The sequence below is a fragment of the Colletotrichum fructicola genome (genome assembly GCF_000319635.2).
Source record: "Colletotrichum fructicola Nara gc5 chromosome Unknown KSG_Nara_v1_contig05, whole genome shotgun sequence".
In the NCBI taxonomy this organism is placed as follows: domain Eukaryota; kingdom Fungi; phylum Ascomycota; class Sordariomycetes; order Glomerellales; family Glomerellaceae; genus Colletotrichum; species Colletotrichum fructicola.
In genome coordinates, this window is record NW_027094055.1 from 4,747,476 (window position 1) to 4,763,895 (window position 16,420).

Sequence of the window (16,420 nt, forward strand, 5' to 3'; positions counted from 1 at the left end):
GGGAACCTGAATTCCTGCTTTGGAAGGCTAAAAAAAGGCCCAGCAATACAGACGAGACGACGCAAAGAAGACCAGACCGGGCTTCTTCTTCTGTTCAGTTGCGTTCGTCATATCAGACCAGCCCAGCCCTGTGGTGTCCGTCCTGTGTCAATTGCCCACGTCTTGGGTTTAATACCAGACAAGCAAACAAGAAAAACAAGCTGAAGACACAGCTGAAGGCATAACTTGTCTCTTCCCACGCATTTTGGACGACAAGCAAACTGACCTGAGTGAGGCAGACAGCAGCAGACACAGACACCTGTGGATCCATAGTGGAGACCTTCCAGTCGTGCTGCACACTGCACCAGCGAGTTGAAGTGGGCCGAAACAGCCATTTCCCTGCTCTCCACTGGTTTCCCAAGGATCACTGTGTGTCACTGTGCAGGAGGTTGCATCCATAGCATCAAGCGGCATCCACCCCCAAACCAGGCCGGACCGGGACACTGACTGACGCCGTCGTCCTCTCCAGCTGCATCCCGTCCCCCATCCCGCCTGCCTTCTCGGCCTCCTCTCCTCCACTCCACTTCCTCGGCCCTCTACTCTGTACTTTCAGCGTTGTTCCCCTTCTCTCGCTCCCTCAAACCCCTGCCACCCGCTCGCTGCCTGTCTTTCCAGCCTGGCCTGGGCCCTCCCTTCCAGCCCAACCATCTTTTCCCCTCCAATCCCCAATCATCATCCCCAGAGAGTGCCAGTTCGCTGTACTGCATACATACTAGCGGTTTACGGCCAGCCAGCCCGCCTGCACGTCGCACGCTCTCTCTCACCTCACACTCCTCACCAGGTCAATTGCACCCTGCCCTGCTGTACACTACCTAGGTACCTACCTACCTACCCAGCAAGCACCAGGTAGATGCCGATACGGCTCCTCGCCGCTGCTGCAGACAGACCCTGACTGATCCGTCATCCTGCTGCCTCTTACTCGCTGTCCGTGTCTACCGTCTTTTAGACTCGACGCATTCTTTTTATCCCCCCTTCCCCCCCCAACCTTTTTAATTCCTCGTGAGCGGAAGGGTGCTGCTGCTAATCAGCCCCATCAACCGCCCAAGATTCCCTCCTCAAACGGCAGAAGACTCCCGTCCAACATCCCCTTGCGGACCCTGCAGTCCCGCCCAGACCAGACCGAGCAATCGACGTCATTGCTTGCATCTGATCGGGACGACAACGGCCACCAACACCGTGACCACCGCCACACCCACACTGATTCTTCATACGACAAACACCACCATCACGGCCAGCGGTCATCTGAAGATTCCTCCCGCTCCGCCTCCGACGAGTCTTCCTGGACCGACACGGGGGACATTGCTGAGCAGCTCGACCACGAGGAAGACCCTCTTCGCCTCCAGCTCGGCAGCGACATCGAAGACGAGCTGCTAGCCGGCGTCCACAAGAGGCATCCCTCCCACAAGCAGACAAAACCGAAGCGTGTCCGCATCCAACTCGACTCTCCCAACCGCCACGATAGATCACCAACACGTCGTGGAGTCGTTAATAAGGAGGCCATCCAAGTCCCAGACATCGCCCAACCACGTCCGACCCGCGCGGAGCGAGTCATCGGCCTCATCATGTCGGGCGGTCAATCAATCCACGGCCTTACCGGCAAGGCGCTGATGTGCGTCCTCCCCCTCCAAAACACCCTTATCGCGCTTTGCTTCACGATGGCTGACCATGCTGTAGTTACTTTACGAGTATCTTCGTATCGTTAGGCGTCTTCCTGTTCGGCTATGATCAGGGAGTAATGTCCGGTATCATCACGTACGTCTCCTACCGCTCACCCTCCCCCGTCGATGCTTATCGCTAACACATGGGCTCCACAGCGGCGCGTACTTCTTGAACTACTTCAATCACCCCTCCAGTCTCGAGATTGGCACCATGGTTGCCATTCTCGAGATTGGTGCATTGATTTCCTCCCTCATTGTTGGTAAGGTCGGAGACATCATCGGCCGCCGCAAGACGATTCTATACGGCTCCATCATCTTCTTCATTGGCGGTGCCTTCCAGACATTCGCCAACGGCATGCCCATGATGCTGCTGGGTAGAATCGTTGCCGGTCTCGGTGTCGGTGCCTTGTCCACCATTGTGCCTGTCTACCAGTCCGAGATCTCCCCTCCCCATAACCGTGGAAAGCTCGCCTGCATCGAGTTCTCCGGCAACATCATCGGTTATGCCACCTCTGTCTGGGTCGACTACTTCTGCAGCTTCATCGAAAGTGACTTGGCGTGGCGTATTCCTCTGTTGATGCAGTGTGTGATGGGTGCTCTGCTCGGCCTCGGCAGCCTGGTTATCGTAGAGTCTCCAAGGTTGGTATCCTGTCTCATGTGACTTTTTGCTGCTTGCCTGACACGTGAACAGATGGCTTCTCGATAATGACCACGACGAGGAGGGCATTGTCGTCATTGCCAACCTCTATGGCAAGGGTGATATCCACAATCCCAAGGCCCGCGAGGAGTACCGCGAGATCAAGATGAACGTCCTACTCCAGCGCCAGGAAGGCGAGCGAACCTACGCCGAGATGTTCCGACGATACAGCACCCGTGTGTTCATCGCCATGTCGGCCCAAGGTCTTGCCCAGCTCAACGGCATCAACGTCATCAGTTATTACGCTCCCAAGGTTTTCGAGTCTGCTGGCTGGGTTGGGCGCAATGCTGTGCTCATGGCTGGTGTCAACTCAATCACCTATTTCCTGTCCACCATTCCCCCGTGGTACCTCGTTGACAGGTGGGGCAGACGTCCTATCTTGCTCAGCGGTGCAATCGTCATGTCGGTTTCGTTGTCTTTGATTTCATACTGGATCTACCTGGACATTCCCGCAACGCCCAACCTGGTTGTCATCTTTGTCATGATCTACAACGCAGCATTCGGCTACTCGTGGGGCCCTATCCCCTGGTTGTACCCCCCCGAGATCCTGCCTCTCAGCATTCGCTCCAAGGGTGCAAGTTTGTCTACCGCGACCAACTGGGCTTTCAACTGGCTGGTAGGAGAATTGACGCCCATCCTGCAAGATTACATCAAGTGGAGATTGTACTTGGTGCACGCTTTCTTCTGCGCTGTCAGTTTCGTCGTGGGTAAGTTGATCATCGTGACCCGCAAAATAAGCATCCCCACTAACGATCTGAAGTGTACTTCATCTACCCCGAGACTTGTGGAGTCCGTCTGGAGGAGATGGACTCACTCTTCGGCGACGCGAGCACGGTCATCGGCACCCCGTCCGTCCATGCGGCCGAGACCGGCTCTCTTATGCCCGGCTCACCGGTTGGCTCCTACCGCGGACGACCCGCCTTCACAGCCCAGAACGCCATTCCTGGCCTGTCGCTCGACCCGCCCGACATCCCCGACGGCAAGGGCCAGGACGGCGAGGCCAGCAGCACCATCAGCGGATGGGTGTCGAGGGTCGTCAGCCGCACGCGGAACCAGAGCAGCAGCGGCAGCGGCAGATATGCTCCGGTCAACCAAGACGACTGAGATTGATTTCACGCGCATGCGCATCAAGAAGTTTAGATGGTTACTTTTGCATATAGATGGCGGCAATTTTTTCCTCTTTCTCGGCGGCCGCAGGGCCCCCCAATCCAAGGACTGGATACGGAAAGGTCGAGCCACAAGGTGTTTTTGAATTTATTTTTCCAGAGGTGATGTCTTGTGGACATGTGGAGGAGGAAAAACGAGGACATCGAGCCGAGCCAAGAGACGAGAAGAATTCAAGATCAAGAGCAGCGTTTCAGAACGAAGACGCGAGGTTTGCATCATACCCGCGGGAAGAGAGGAGAGAGTACATGTGTATCGGTTCAGGAGTGTCATTTCTTTTTCAGTGGTCTCTCTATTAGTGTGCGTGAGCGTCTGTACATAAAACTGTATGTCTACAGGAAGCGATTTCTGCATCGGAATCAATCATGACAGAAAGACATTATTCTTACCCATTTGGATTTTGAAGTCAAGTTATTAAGTTGTCAATAGTTGAGGCCAGATGGGAGCATTCCAACAGTTGCTCCTTGAAGGCAATCAGCTGTCTCTTGTTCTCTGTTGTCCTCGCCATTGTCCCTGTTGTCCTCGTTGTCGACGTCATCATCCTCGTCTTTGTCCCTGTTATTCACGTCATTAGCTCCATTATCCTTATCGCCGTCTCCATTGTCGTCCTTGTGGCCTCTGTCTGCCGCCATCCTAGTCTCTCCTCATCGTATTGTGTTTATTCCTAGGAAGTCAGTATAGCAGACAGGAAACTCAGACGGTTTCTCAATTTTTTTCTTTCTCACACATGGAATTAGACAAGGTCTAGAGTGGTGTTGCTAGAATAGAAGAAAGTATCTTTCGCCTTTCCCTCAGCAATGTGGTCATGAGGTTTTGTGGTACTGATACCTGGTATGAAGTTCCCCAGAGAAGATGAGCAAAGTTCTTTTGAACCCGACCGTCATGGGTTCTAAGAGGGTGAGTGTGCGCAAAGGGGTAACTGACAACAAGGATGCACATGTCATGACAGGTAAGGAACCTCACCCCCAGCCCCAACCTTGTCTTTCTTCTGATATGAGGACTTTGCTCTCCCGCGCAAAGTTAGAGAAGAACCAGGACAATGTTGTTTGAAGTGAAGGAAACTTCTTCTCTAGTTCACTGAGTACTGAGACTGCGAGGTTTCATCACCACCTTTGAGGCTGGATCGTAGGGCAGGAAGAGTAAGTCTTGAGTGGCGAATGGGGTGAGTTGTGAGAGGGTGGATACGAGGGAAGGGGTTGCGGACCGCGCAGATAAAGGACAACAGGGGGGTGACATAAGTGTTAAAAGTCTTTGATGACGTTAGCTTCCTTGGCTGAAAGAAGTCTTCACGCAAGGCATGTTGCATGCTTTCAAGCTTGAATCATGGCCCAGTTTAACACAGTTCAAGAAGACCCTGGTGCGGTCGATTGCTGCAGATGGTGCCTCGAAGATGTTGCGGGATGTTTTATATTCTCACCAGGAGAAAGAGTCATCTAGAAGTTGATGTTGGTACAAGATGACTTCGTCAGGAGACACCAGATACTCAGCGTGGCGATGGCATCTGTGGCAGTCTCACTCTCCGGGCGTCCAATAAAAACATCTACTTCAAAGGGGAACAAGTCGTAGCCACACGCAACCCAAGCGACCATGACACGGGTTTCTTCGTCAATTGAAGCGATGCTATTAATCACCCGATGTTGTGTCGCTAGTGGTTGTAGAAATTTGGTTGTTTCCCTACGGCATCAGGCACAGGTCTACCTGTTGTTTCTCCCCTTGAGAGTATCCCTAAAGAATAAGCAGGAGACATCGAAGAACGTGGCTGCAGCTTATTATACATGGAATGAGAACCGGTGACACTTCGCTCATGCTGAAAATGCTCAGCCTATGAGGTCAAACGCTCAGGCAGATCACAATACACCGAGTCCTGGGTGCTGGGCGGGTGTGGATTTGCTTAGTCCAATCTGTTGCCCAGCCATTCTTATTATAAGCAATTTATTATGCCTCAAATCTCTTGCCTGCTCCATGTCTCACGTAGCACGCTCGCTTTATTGTGGATTGGCCGTAACATGCCCTTCTTTTAGCTTCCTGCTATTAAAGTACGCTGCTTCATCTTCACCTTGTGCTGAAGGATTACAAAAGATCACGACCCAGGGAGATGTCTCCGGTCTTGCAAGCGACCGAAGAGTAGACATCACGTCTCTTTAGTAATACCCTCTATTCGAGTAGCAGACTGTAAGGACTAAAGCAGACCCGGGTGGTCAAGACATTACCATATGCCTCTGTCGTCCGTGGCACGTATATTCATTCATAATATCAGGACGGATATCACGGTGGGGAGGGGGGACGGGCTGAAGTAGTAACCCGAGGGTTTTCATACGGGGACGTCATGAATGAGGAACCATTTAGTAAATCATAGGAGAAGGTTTACTATAATTTTCTGACTTTATGCAGCAAGTGTGATAATGTCGTCAGTTCCGTCTGTCTCATTGGTTCCGATGTGAGTGCTTCTGCTAACATACTGCGTTATATAGACACTCGCACGAGTGTAGATGAAGACATGATGGCAGAGAGTCCCTGAAATAAGTTGTCACTCTCGCAGGCGAAATGAGTGACATGTCAATGTGGGGTCAAGATTGTATGTGTAGAAGTGAAGGTTGCTCAATCTGTCCAAGGGGCTGTCCAAGTATCATCGCCTGCCCGATCGGTGTGTGCGCCTATCAGTCCCAATAAGCAGTAGATCGTATTCCTTTTTGTGAGTTTATTTTATATGAATACGATGAGAGTAATGGCAGACATAGACCATCGCACAGCCTGTTCGTGGTGAATCAGGTCTTTCATACACGCTGGGCGCCCGGGTCTGGAAGGTCCTCAGTCCAAATCGACTCGGCGTGCTCAAGGCCACCCATCCGCAAGAGAAAGGATTGTGCTTGCTGAGTACAAAACAACAGACCTATTGCAGGTTTACTTAAGCAATTTCCGACTAGCATACTGAGCTGCTTATGACTGGTGAGCTGAGCGGCTTCGTAAGAGCAGCATCTTGCAGAAGCAACGGTTTGGGAACGCAGAAATCCATATACAAAAGAATGTGACTTGAGGCTGAACATGAGAAACACAAAAATGATACGCTCAAGGCTTGTTTGGGTAAGGTGAAAACTCCTGAAAGCAGAAGGCGCCTGGGTAGCATAATAGGCGACGGTTGATGAATTCAGAGGTCAAGAATCAACTCACCTATAGTTTATACACCAGTATCGTGTGCAAATTAACGCAAAAGACCAGGCACCTAGAGAGGAAGTGTGTAAAGCAGAGCAGCCCAGCAGCTAAAGAACACAGCATGGCATTTGCTACCTAGTTGTAGCATGTAGAGCGGGCACGATTAGCCACCTAATTCCACACGATATATCGTCACCTTTTGTATAATATAGGTAAGAAAGAAAGCTGCATGCATACTAAGAAGTTTTTAAGGTAGATGCCTATCTTTTTTAAACTATCTTAAGTATAAGAAATCTTCACTAAGCCTTTACTACTTTAGTTTTTCACTAGAGTAAACTAAAATAAAATAAAAGAAACTATTTAATTAATAATAAGCTAGTAATCTTAGTTATTTATAATAAGTTTATTTTAAAAAGATTTAAACTAAGTAGAAGAGAATAAGTAGCTAAGAAGCAGTTAGGTATTTAGGAAATTAAGGGATTAAAAATATTCAGTTCGTAAGTTCTTATATTCGTTATGAGACTAGTCTACATCCTAGGCCGTCCCAGCACCTTAAAGCAACCTGTAGTAGCACAGTGGCTAACCTCGTAACTCCTAGCTAATGCGAAAAGCGTGTAGAGTAGTCTTTGCTACTCCTCCTCCCAGTCAAAGTCGAATCCTAGGTCTTCAACGGGATCGTCAAGGTTGACGTTATCCCTTACCAAGTCTAACTTGGTCATCTCGTCCAGCATGTTCAAATCCAAGTCTTTGGCTATATTGTTATAGTGCCTGACTTGAAGTGTGGAGGAAGAGGATGCCGTGGGTGGCAGAATGCGAGAAGTTCTCGAAGACGGCCTGAACATCTTCTTATTCTCTTGCTGCTCCTCTTCATTCTTTGCTAATAAGGGTTGGGAGGGGTCCTCTTCAAAGTGAAACTCCTTCCGGTAAAGCCCAAGTTCCGAGTAAGACGGTCCCTGAATGACGCCGATCGTAGGGTCCCGGTGTCGGGTGAGCTGGCCCGTGGATAGCCAGTGATTTCCACGCGCGGATCCTGAATCCGACGCTGCGTTCGAGCCAGGCGGGGGTGGCTCGTCGTGTGCCTTGAATGCTAATGGGCGGCGGACGCGCCGAGACCCACGTTGGACGAAGTTGGCAGGTGGCGCGTCCTCCTCGTCCAGTGATAGCAGCATTACACGCCCGGTGGCATCTCCGATGACAAGCTTCGAGAAGTCCGGTGAGAAGGCACCGCTGGTCACACAGCCGGGGGCCTCCAGTAAATCACGAACTAGGGGCTGGCGAAGATCCCTGACGTTCCAGACTTTGACCCTTCCATCAGCGCCTCCCGTGTAGAAGCGATCCGCGGTAGTTCCCCACGCTGTGAACTTGACGCCTATGTCCTCGTTCTCTTTGTCGAGGGCCTCCTTATGCTTCAGGGAGTGGATGGGTTTATCGCCACGGGCTGTATCCCAAACATAGACCTTTCCATCAGTGCAAGCTGCTGTGACGTATGAGTGCGACCTGCTGTTGGGCTTGATGGTAACCTCGTTGATATCCTCAGCCGGACAGTCAAGTTTTTGGTAGTCCTGGAACATAACCCTCCCATCCTGGTCTCGACCAGGCTGAAAGACTCGAATTTGTGTACCCTTTGTCTTGACGTCCAAGTTCGTGGCATGCGGGGATGTGGCGACGATGAATACCGGCAACGTTGGGTGCCAAGCCACTTCGAACACGTTCTGCGAACTGTTTGTGACCTTGATTTGCTCTCCCGTCAAGCAGTTCCAAAGGCAAATCTCACCCGTCTTCCGCTTGTCCTCTGGGATATCGTTGTCGTCTCCAGTAAAGCTTCGAGGCGAGTATCCGACGAGTAGCAAGTGTTGAACGCCCTTGGCCAAGCCCCATTGCATCGTAGCCGGAAAGTATGCCCATTTTTGGGTTTCGGTTGTCTGCTCGTTGCCCTCGTTCCAGGCTCGCAGGTTGTTGTATGCATGGAAAGGGCTCGCAGATACGTCTTCATCGTTGATCTGGTAGACGCGGACGGCGTAGCTGGCCACGTCCGCAGCGGTAGCCACCATACCAGACTCGTGTTTCGAAGCGACAACAAAGTTCACGTTGCCTGTGTGGTGCCAGGTGCCAATGGCCGACATGTCCTTTCCATCCTTCGTCACCTTCCATGCTTTGACGGTCCTGTCGAAGCTGGAAGTGTAGGCGCGGTCATTGACCTTGTCGTAGTCTGAGGACACAACAGAGGAGTAAAGCCAAGGGCTCTGTGACTCTCTCATGGCTTCCGTGGAGTTTTCGCCGCTTTGGACGACCGGTCGAGGAATCCGGTGGTCAGCAAATGCCTTCAGCTGCTTGGATTGTGAGGAGCAAAGAAGCAAGTTCCCGTCGCGGTTGTACTGCTGATTGTGCGAGTCCGAATGGGTCGTTGTTCCGCAGATGAAGTTGTGGTCCGAAGTCCAGACGATGGTCATGATATCGCCTGCGCAGTTGACCCATTCCGCACGCATCTCCATGTCATCTTCATGGGCCTTTCGAAACTCATTCGTAAAGTTGACAAGACGGCGCATGCGGCCAAAGCCCCGATTGCCGTCAATCTCGCGCGCCAGGAGGAGTGAAGAGATCTGGCTAGAACGTCTCGACTCGTTCTGCTTGTCGAACTCGTCCACCTGTAGCATCAGGATCTTCGCTTGTCGGGCCGGCCTCTTATAGCGGTCGACAAGCTCATCGAGCAGGTTCCTAATCGCAACTCGATCTCTCTTCGCAAGATCTCCCTTCAGCTCGAGGTCGGGTGGAATAATCGTAAGGAGATGGGGGTTCTTTCTAAGCAGCTTCCCAAGCTCCTTTGCCGTGTCAGGACTTCGCTTGCTCTTGGCCTTCTTATCGCATAACTCTCGAATCTTCCTGCGGACAACCTCCATCTCCTCTGCTGTGAAATCGACATGAAACGGGACAGGTTCCTTTGACACCACAGCTTCAGCTGACCGAATGAGCTTGGATGCACCCTTAAGTATCCTTTCGCGTTCCTCGGTCGTGGTGTAGGGACGTCTCTCCATGTGCACCCAGGCGCTGAGTGCCTTGTGCCGGGCTGTGACAGGACCCGGTCTGGGGTTGTGTGTTTTCCATGACTTGAATGATTTCGCTCGCGCCTTTGTTCGGTAGTTTGCGGGCGAGACGGTGTCCTTGGGCGCTCGAGTTGAGTGACGGTGTTTGGATTTGGGTGTTGCCGCGGGATGAGTCGATGACGTAGCAGCGTTCGGGGAGATCTCTGTCGCGGAAGTCGCGGTAACACTCGTGGGCGCAGGCCTCGACAATGTGTGGGAAGGTCCAGGTGCGGGCACAGGCGTTGGCGTCGAAGCTCCGCCGTTGGACAGGGCAGGTGAGCTCGTCGTGTTCGCGTTCAGCTGGAACTCCTAGCAACGGCAAGTTAGCATCCCATTCGCGCCTGCCTCTAGTAACACCCAAATATTCTCACCGGCTCGGCGGCGTATTTCGTAATAAGATAACGCGCCGTCTTGGCCAGATGCTGCTCCAAAGCCGACGACAGGAACCCCTTCTTGTGGGTGAACTCAGCCGAGAACTTGTCGATGCTGCCAATCCGGCAGAGCACCTAGCCGTAGAAGGTTTGAGTGGGCTTTCTTTCAGGTAGATTCTGGTGTGAAAGGCACGTGGTTCTTACCGCTCGACCTAGCTCGGTGGTGTTCACCTGGCCCTGGGGGATCTCAGCCAGGCATGCGTCGATGTAGGGCTTGACCTGCGCCTTCAGACAGGCCGCCAGGTTCCGCGAAGGACTCTGGAAGGAGGCATCGCCCCCAAGCCGCTGCCTCTTGCGAGGCGGCTCGCTCGTGGTGTTCAATGCGCGTGGACTGCTCGGAGGGGATTCGTCTAAAGTCGTGAGATCGATGTGTTCGATGCTGTCTATTGTGAGATCAACAACAGGATAGTTATTGGCCATGGAGCCGGGTGCGCTCCTAAAAGTGATCATATGGGCGACACAACGCGCCCACAGAGGTCTCGCAAGCTGTCGGCGCGTAAAGAGCTCCGTGACGCGCTTCGTGGTGGGTTGAGGTCGTCGTTGAAAGTTAGTAGTTTCAGAGGCGCTATAACGGAAAGGGGAGGCGGGAAGGGAGAGTGGGCAGAATGGGTCCGTGCTTCTTTCTTAAAATCACTTTTAAAGCTATCTCTCTATATACTGAGAATTTTACTTACTTAGTATTTTAGAGATTAATTCTTGAAATTTTAACTCATTTTAAATTTATTTTCTTTAATTTCTAAATTTCTAAAAATTATTACTATACACTTATACAGAGAGCTAGATAGATAAATTAAGTAAAGAATCACGTTTTAAACAAGATTTTAACATGTTAGAAAGCTGTTGAAATCAAGAGGAATGCTGATTTGGAACAATGTCGCAAGTCTTTCTAAACGATGTTCGTTTGATTGATTGTTCGTTCGTTCGAGTGAACGTTTGTTAGCTAGCATTCGTTTGTTGGCATTGACTCATTGAGCATCAGCTTTCCTATCAACAACACTCACTCGGTGGCATTCAAGACAGCTAGCTGAAAGATGCAAACAATGACTTACCAAACTATTAAAGTCGTTGAAAACGCCATATTCGGACCTTAATGTACGAAACTCAATGAGTAGTATTGCGATATGTCACTGGCAAGCGCATTTCAAGAATGCGCTCCAGCATCCGTTTCTGATATCCATCCAACATCATCCAGACGGTACACCCGACTAAAGGCGGCCGCCATTCGACGTCTGTTACCAGCTTTACACGACGTTAATTACTGCTAAAAGTCGCTCGGAGCATATTAACACGAAAAGAAACCCTTTAACCCCTTCTTCCGGTCGCGCATCGCGTCGCATCGCTCAACATTGTCCCGGCCCAGGACGGCCAGCTGTCCGTCATCGGCCCCACCAAGCCCGGCGCATCGCGACAGCAACGCGACATCACCAGCAACACATGCACAGCAGCTTCAGCTTGGACAATGCCAATCCAATCTGTATGAAAAGTTGCAGAGAATGACTAGCACGTCTCTAGTAGCTTCTAGGTGCAATTTACATCACTTTCAATAAAGTGGAAGCACTTTAATTTGGACGTAGATTCGCAAGATTTACAACATCTGATATGCATGTAAGCGAATATAAAGTTCACGATACCTCGGCTCAGACTGAAGCCGTTACTGGGATGAGCTGCTGGCTAGCAAGCGAATTTCCAAGCCACATGATCGTGTCTTCAAAACATTGCCACGTTTAATTCAACTCTAGAAAGACCTTTAATGGAGTAATATAGTACAACATAGCCCCCCTTATATGTGACACAATATAAAAACCAACGCCTGTCCTGTATTTAATATCTCTCTACAGCTTGGCCTTGGCCGAAGGCTCCGCATTGATTTCCTCGTACATCTGGTCGATTTGCGTGCGGAAAGCCTTGGCGGTCTGCGGTCTCTTCAACTTAAGACTGTTCAAATGGTTAGCATGAGCTCATAATTCGTTGCTATATGGTCAACTTACGTGGGAGTCAACAGCTCGTTTTCGATGCTGAAAGGGTCGATGGCAAGGTACACGTTGCGCACGCGCTCGTAGCTGTTGAACTTGTGCTTCTTGCCAATCTTGTCCAGCTCGGCGAGCAATACCTTCTTGACCTTGGCGTCATTCGCAGCGACCTTGAGAGCCGTGAGGTCCGTCTTGTCGACCGTCTTCTTGAGGACCTTGCTAGCAAACGGCGCAAAGGTCTCCGGGTCAATGCCGAAGACGGCGACCAGGGTAGACTGGGCCGGGTCACCGTGGACGTAGGCCATGGTAAGCAAGTTGCTGCTGCCCAGGTAGACGTTCTCGATGCGCTCAGGAGATATGTACTCTCCTTGCGACAACTTGAGAACGTTCTTCTTACGATCAACGATCTTGAACCGTCCCATGTTGTCGACCTCGGCAATGTCACCAGTGTGGAACCAGCCATCGGCATCGATGGCCTTCTCGGTCTCCTCCGCGTTCTTGTAGTACTCCTGGAAGATACCGGGGCCGCGGAGGAGGATCTCGCCACGCGGGTAAGGCTTATCAGTGACGAGGTACTCCAAGTCAGGGACGGACTCGAGGCAGACCTCGTTGCATGCTGCTGGCGGTCCAATGTTGCCCAGGGTGTAGTCGCCCCTCAGCTGAACAGTCGAGACGGCATATGACTCTGTCAGGCCATATCCCTGCACAAAGTTGTTGCCAAAGGCGGCCCGCAAGAACTCATGCACATCAGGGTCCAATTGCGCACTGCCGCTGACCATGCTGTGCACCTTCTTCAGGCCGACAGCAGCGCGGACCTTGGGAGTCCAGATGCGGTCGTACAGGAAGTGAGTGTTGCTTGCCTTGCCGACTGGCTGCTTCATATTGGCCTTCTTGGTGCTGATGACCTGGCGAGACAGGGATCCCTTGATGCCATCGGCGTCGATCGTCGCAGCTCGGATGGCCGAGTTGAAGCGGTTGTAGAGACGGGGAACGGACATGAAGCCCGTGGGCTCGAGGATCTTCATGTCGTCAACCAAACCGACAATGTCGCCGCGGAAGAAGCCAATGCATGCACCCTCAGCGAGAGCCGTTTGGTCAATCATTCTTCCGTAAATGTGCGCCAAGGGCAGGTAAGAAATGTGCACATCCTTGTAGGTCACAGTTCCGGAAGATCTGGCGGCCGAGAGAGCAGAGACAGCGTTGCCATGAGTCAAGACGACACCCTTGGGCATGCCTGTCGTTCCGGAGGTGTAGTTGATGGTGACCAAGTTGTTTGCGCGAGGGGGGTGCATGGGTCGGCCAGACTTGGCACCAATGTCCTCAACTCCGGCCATGGAGTAGATCTGAATGCCATGTTCGGCAGCGATGCCGTTCAGGACAGACAGCTTCGAGTAGCCGGCCTGCTCGCCATCGTCGAGAGAGTCGAGGCAGACAATGAGCTTGAGGGACGGCAGGCGTCGGGCGAGCTTCAGCAGGACTGGAATGTGCGGCAGGGAGGTGACGACACAGGCCAGACTCGCGTGGTTGATGATGTATTCTGTCGTATCGGGGCCGAGAGTTTCGTACAGCGAGACGGTGAAAAGGGACTGGGAGGCAGCGCCAAGATCTGGGGTTTCTAGAGTCAGCACACAAGTTTGGCAACCAATCGCTCAATTCACGTACCGGTAATGTGCCATTCTGGGCGGTTCTGCGACCACAAACCGACACCGTAGTTGTCGTTAGTAATACCAACTCTGTTGTGAATCTCTACGAGACCAGCACCAAAGTTCTTGCGACGCTCGGCAACCTCGGCATAGGTGATCCAAGTGTACTTGTTCTCCCAGTCCTTGGTCGCCGGGTTCCAGGCCCGGTGACCCAAGCACTTCGCATTTGGGCGCCTTCGTGCGGAATCTTCAAACAAGTCGTGGACAGTCTGGATCGCGGGGTCGAAGGTGGACAGGAGAGGGCCGTCGCGGAAACGCCAGTGACGGTAAATGGCGCTGCGGCCTTCCTTCGCGGTGCCGGGGACGGGCACTCCGTAGGGGGAGCCGGGGGGCGGCGGAGTGGCCAGCTCCTGTATGTATGCGGCGGTGTCTTTCGGAGCCATCTTCGCAGCGGATGTTTGCTCTCTGTGGTAGTGTTGGTTGTGGTTGGTGGTTGGTAGCAATTCGGTGCTTACGCGGTGCGTCGATCCGCTAGGAGCTGGCTGCCAATTCGTGGAGAAGGACGGTTTGGCGAAACGCGGTATCAGAAAGGATGGGATTTCTGGCCCTTTGGATCCTTCTTAGTTGAAGCAATCACACGTGAAGACGACGTAGGCAGGTCGAGGTAGGGAGGAGGTGGGAAGCAAAAAAAGAGTTGAAGATGGGAAGAGACGAAAAGGTTAAAGGCGCCGAGCAGGAGAGTTGAGACCAAGGAGGGGGGACCTGTCTTGTCCCGTTCTAGGCTTTGGCACACAGCAAAAGAAGGCGATTCTAAGCAGCACCAAGGTTCCTCCGGTTCTGCAAGCTCCCCTAGGTCGTGTCTAGCTAGCAATAGAGTAGAGAATCGGGGGGAAATCCAATGAAGGAAGCCGAGTTTGAGAGCGTGGACCGAGGCACAGGTTCCTAAAAAGGCCAGGGTGACCCAAAGGCCCTCGGTAACCCCAGACGATGCTGCACTAAGGGGGCATCTACAGCGCCTGATAGGTCGCAGGATTCCGCCAAGGGGGGCGCTGGACCTCTTGTGGCTTGCGGGGGTGCTGGAGCGCTGGGGGAGAGCACGGGGGGCTGGCAGGCCGCAGCGGAGGCACTGGGAGCTGAAGCTGGGGTGCTGGGTCGGACATTCAGAAAAAATGGGGACGGCGACCCGTGATGACCTCACAGTGAAGTGTCCACGTGGGTTGACGCGCTGCTGTTGGGTCTGTACATGCGCGTTGATACGCAGTGGAAAGCATCTTGATATGCAGGACATTTTCTCGAAGACTGGGAGAGATGTTCGAGGCGATCCACTACAGCCCATTACTTCAATTATCACAACACAGGCTGCCTTGCACAGGAGCTGGGCGTTACAGCTATCGCGTCCCCGTGCACTTTAATGGGTTAATATCGCATTATCGAATACAACGTCGCAGGGGGCTGAATAACGACCATCGCGGCTATTCGCATTTGGCGGGGCCGCACCGCCAATAAATGGGGAGCCGTCATTTAACGAGAGATTGTGACGAGCCGATCCCCGCCTGCGCGTCCGTCTTGTCCGTCTCCGTTCGTCGGGCTTGTCCAAATCCCGTTTACTCAACACCTCGGCCGATGAAGCCGAATTCTCGACTTTGCCATCTCTCACGGCATTGATGTTGGTGCATGCGGAAATTCCCATGCCCAGAACACTGAACCTCACTGACCAAATCTCCATGACGAGATCAAGTCGACCTACATGCGCTAACAGTGCCGCGGTAGCTCCCTAAGAAGCACTCACTGACTAGCGTCGCCTGTCACATGCCAGACGCAGCCCGTCATGCCGGCCAAGTTCACCTGTCTGGTTCCGGGCGGAGGCCATTGGACGCCGTACCCGAACAGACCGAAAAGGCCGGGCTCCACCTGCCTCGATCCCGCCTTGACGGTGCGCGTGCGGCTTGATCTGCGTCTCCTGTAGGCCATTTGAATGTTGTTGAAAGTGGCTTGCGGCTGATCATTGGCCGTCCTCCGGATGGAATGCACGGAAGATGATGTTCATGTTGAGGCACATTCTGGATGCTGATTTGCGCTCGCTTTTCAGCCAATAGCCTAATTCACCTCTGGCTGGCCGACACATGGCTGCACCGATTGGCCACGTTCTTCATCTTCGTCCAAACCGAATTAGAGCTGCTTGGCTCATCAATGGATAAGTCGGCTGGAAAAAGTATGCCGTGATGCGTGACTTTGACAGTCATGCACAAGTGCCAAACGACAACAAAACGACGTCCTCATCAGAGTCGTCATCGCCCGCGGACGCGACAGCTCTTCATGTACATGGAGCGATCCACGACTGCGCCATCAGCAGCAACCTCAAACGGGAGCAGCAGCACTCTTGTACGCTGTGCCGACTTCGCGCCGACGTGGACTATCAGCGGCGACAGATGGCTGTGATACGTCGACAGCGGTTACAACGGCGAAGGAGAAACAGTAGACAAGTGTCTGCGTTTTGGATAGCGTCTGATCAGGAAGTGATAGGTATTGTTGCATACGCTCTGAGCCTCAGGCCTGGGATGACTCGTGAGCGCCTCGGGATGACACAG

At 52.6% G+C, this 16,420-nt stretch overlaps 3 protein-coding genes across 3 annotated transcripts; 1 reads left to right on the top strand and 2 right to left on the bottom strand.

Annotated features, from left to right (window-relative positions):
- Positions 1–1,601: 1,601 nt before the first annotated feature.
- Positions 1,602–3,498, top strand: mfs1-8 (MFS glucose transporter mfs1; the record flags this gene model as incomplete). Its single annotated transcript, XM_032021096.1, has 5 exons — positions 1,602–1,648; positions 1,714–1,791; positions 1,854–2,336; positions 2,389–3,101; positions 3,155–3,498. The coding sequence occupies 5 exons, from the start codon at positions 1,602–1,604 to the stop codon at positions 3,496–3,498; spliced, it is 1,665 nt and encodes a 554-aa protein (XP_031881746.1).
- A 3,839-nt stretch (positions 3,499–7,337) lies between these two features.
- Positions 7,338–10,669, bottom strand: raf1 (Rik1-associated factor 1; the record flags this gene model as incomplete). The annotated part of the gene is made up of 3 exons (XM_032021099.1): positions 7,338–10,097; positions 10,160–10,294; positions 10,364–10,669. The coding sequence occupies 3 exons, from the start codon at positions 10,667–10,669 to the stop codon at positions 7,338–7,340; spliced, it is 3,201 nt and encodes a 1,066-aa protein (XP_031881829.1).
- A 1,382-nt stretch (positions 10,670–12,051) lies between these two features.
- Positions 12,052–15,803, bottom strand: CGGC5_v010071 (Long chain acyl-CoA synthetase 7; the record flags this gene model as incomplete). Its single annotated transcript, XM_032021100.2, has 5 exons — positions 12,052–12,154; positions 12,208–13,795; positions 13,852–14,297; positions 14,348–14,374; positions 15,622–15,803. The coding sequence occupies 5 exons, from the start codon at positions 15,801–15,803 to the stop codon at positions 12,052–12,054; spliced, it is 2,346 nt and encodes a 781-aa protein (XP_031881828.2).
- Between the last annotated feature and the right edge of the window lie 617 nt (positions 15,804–16,420).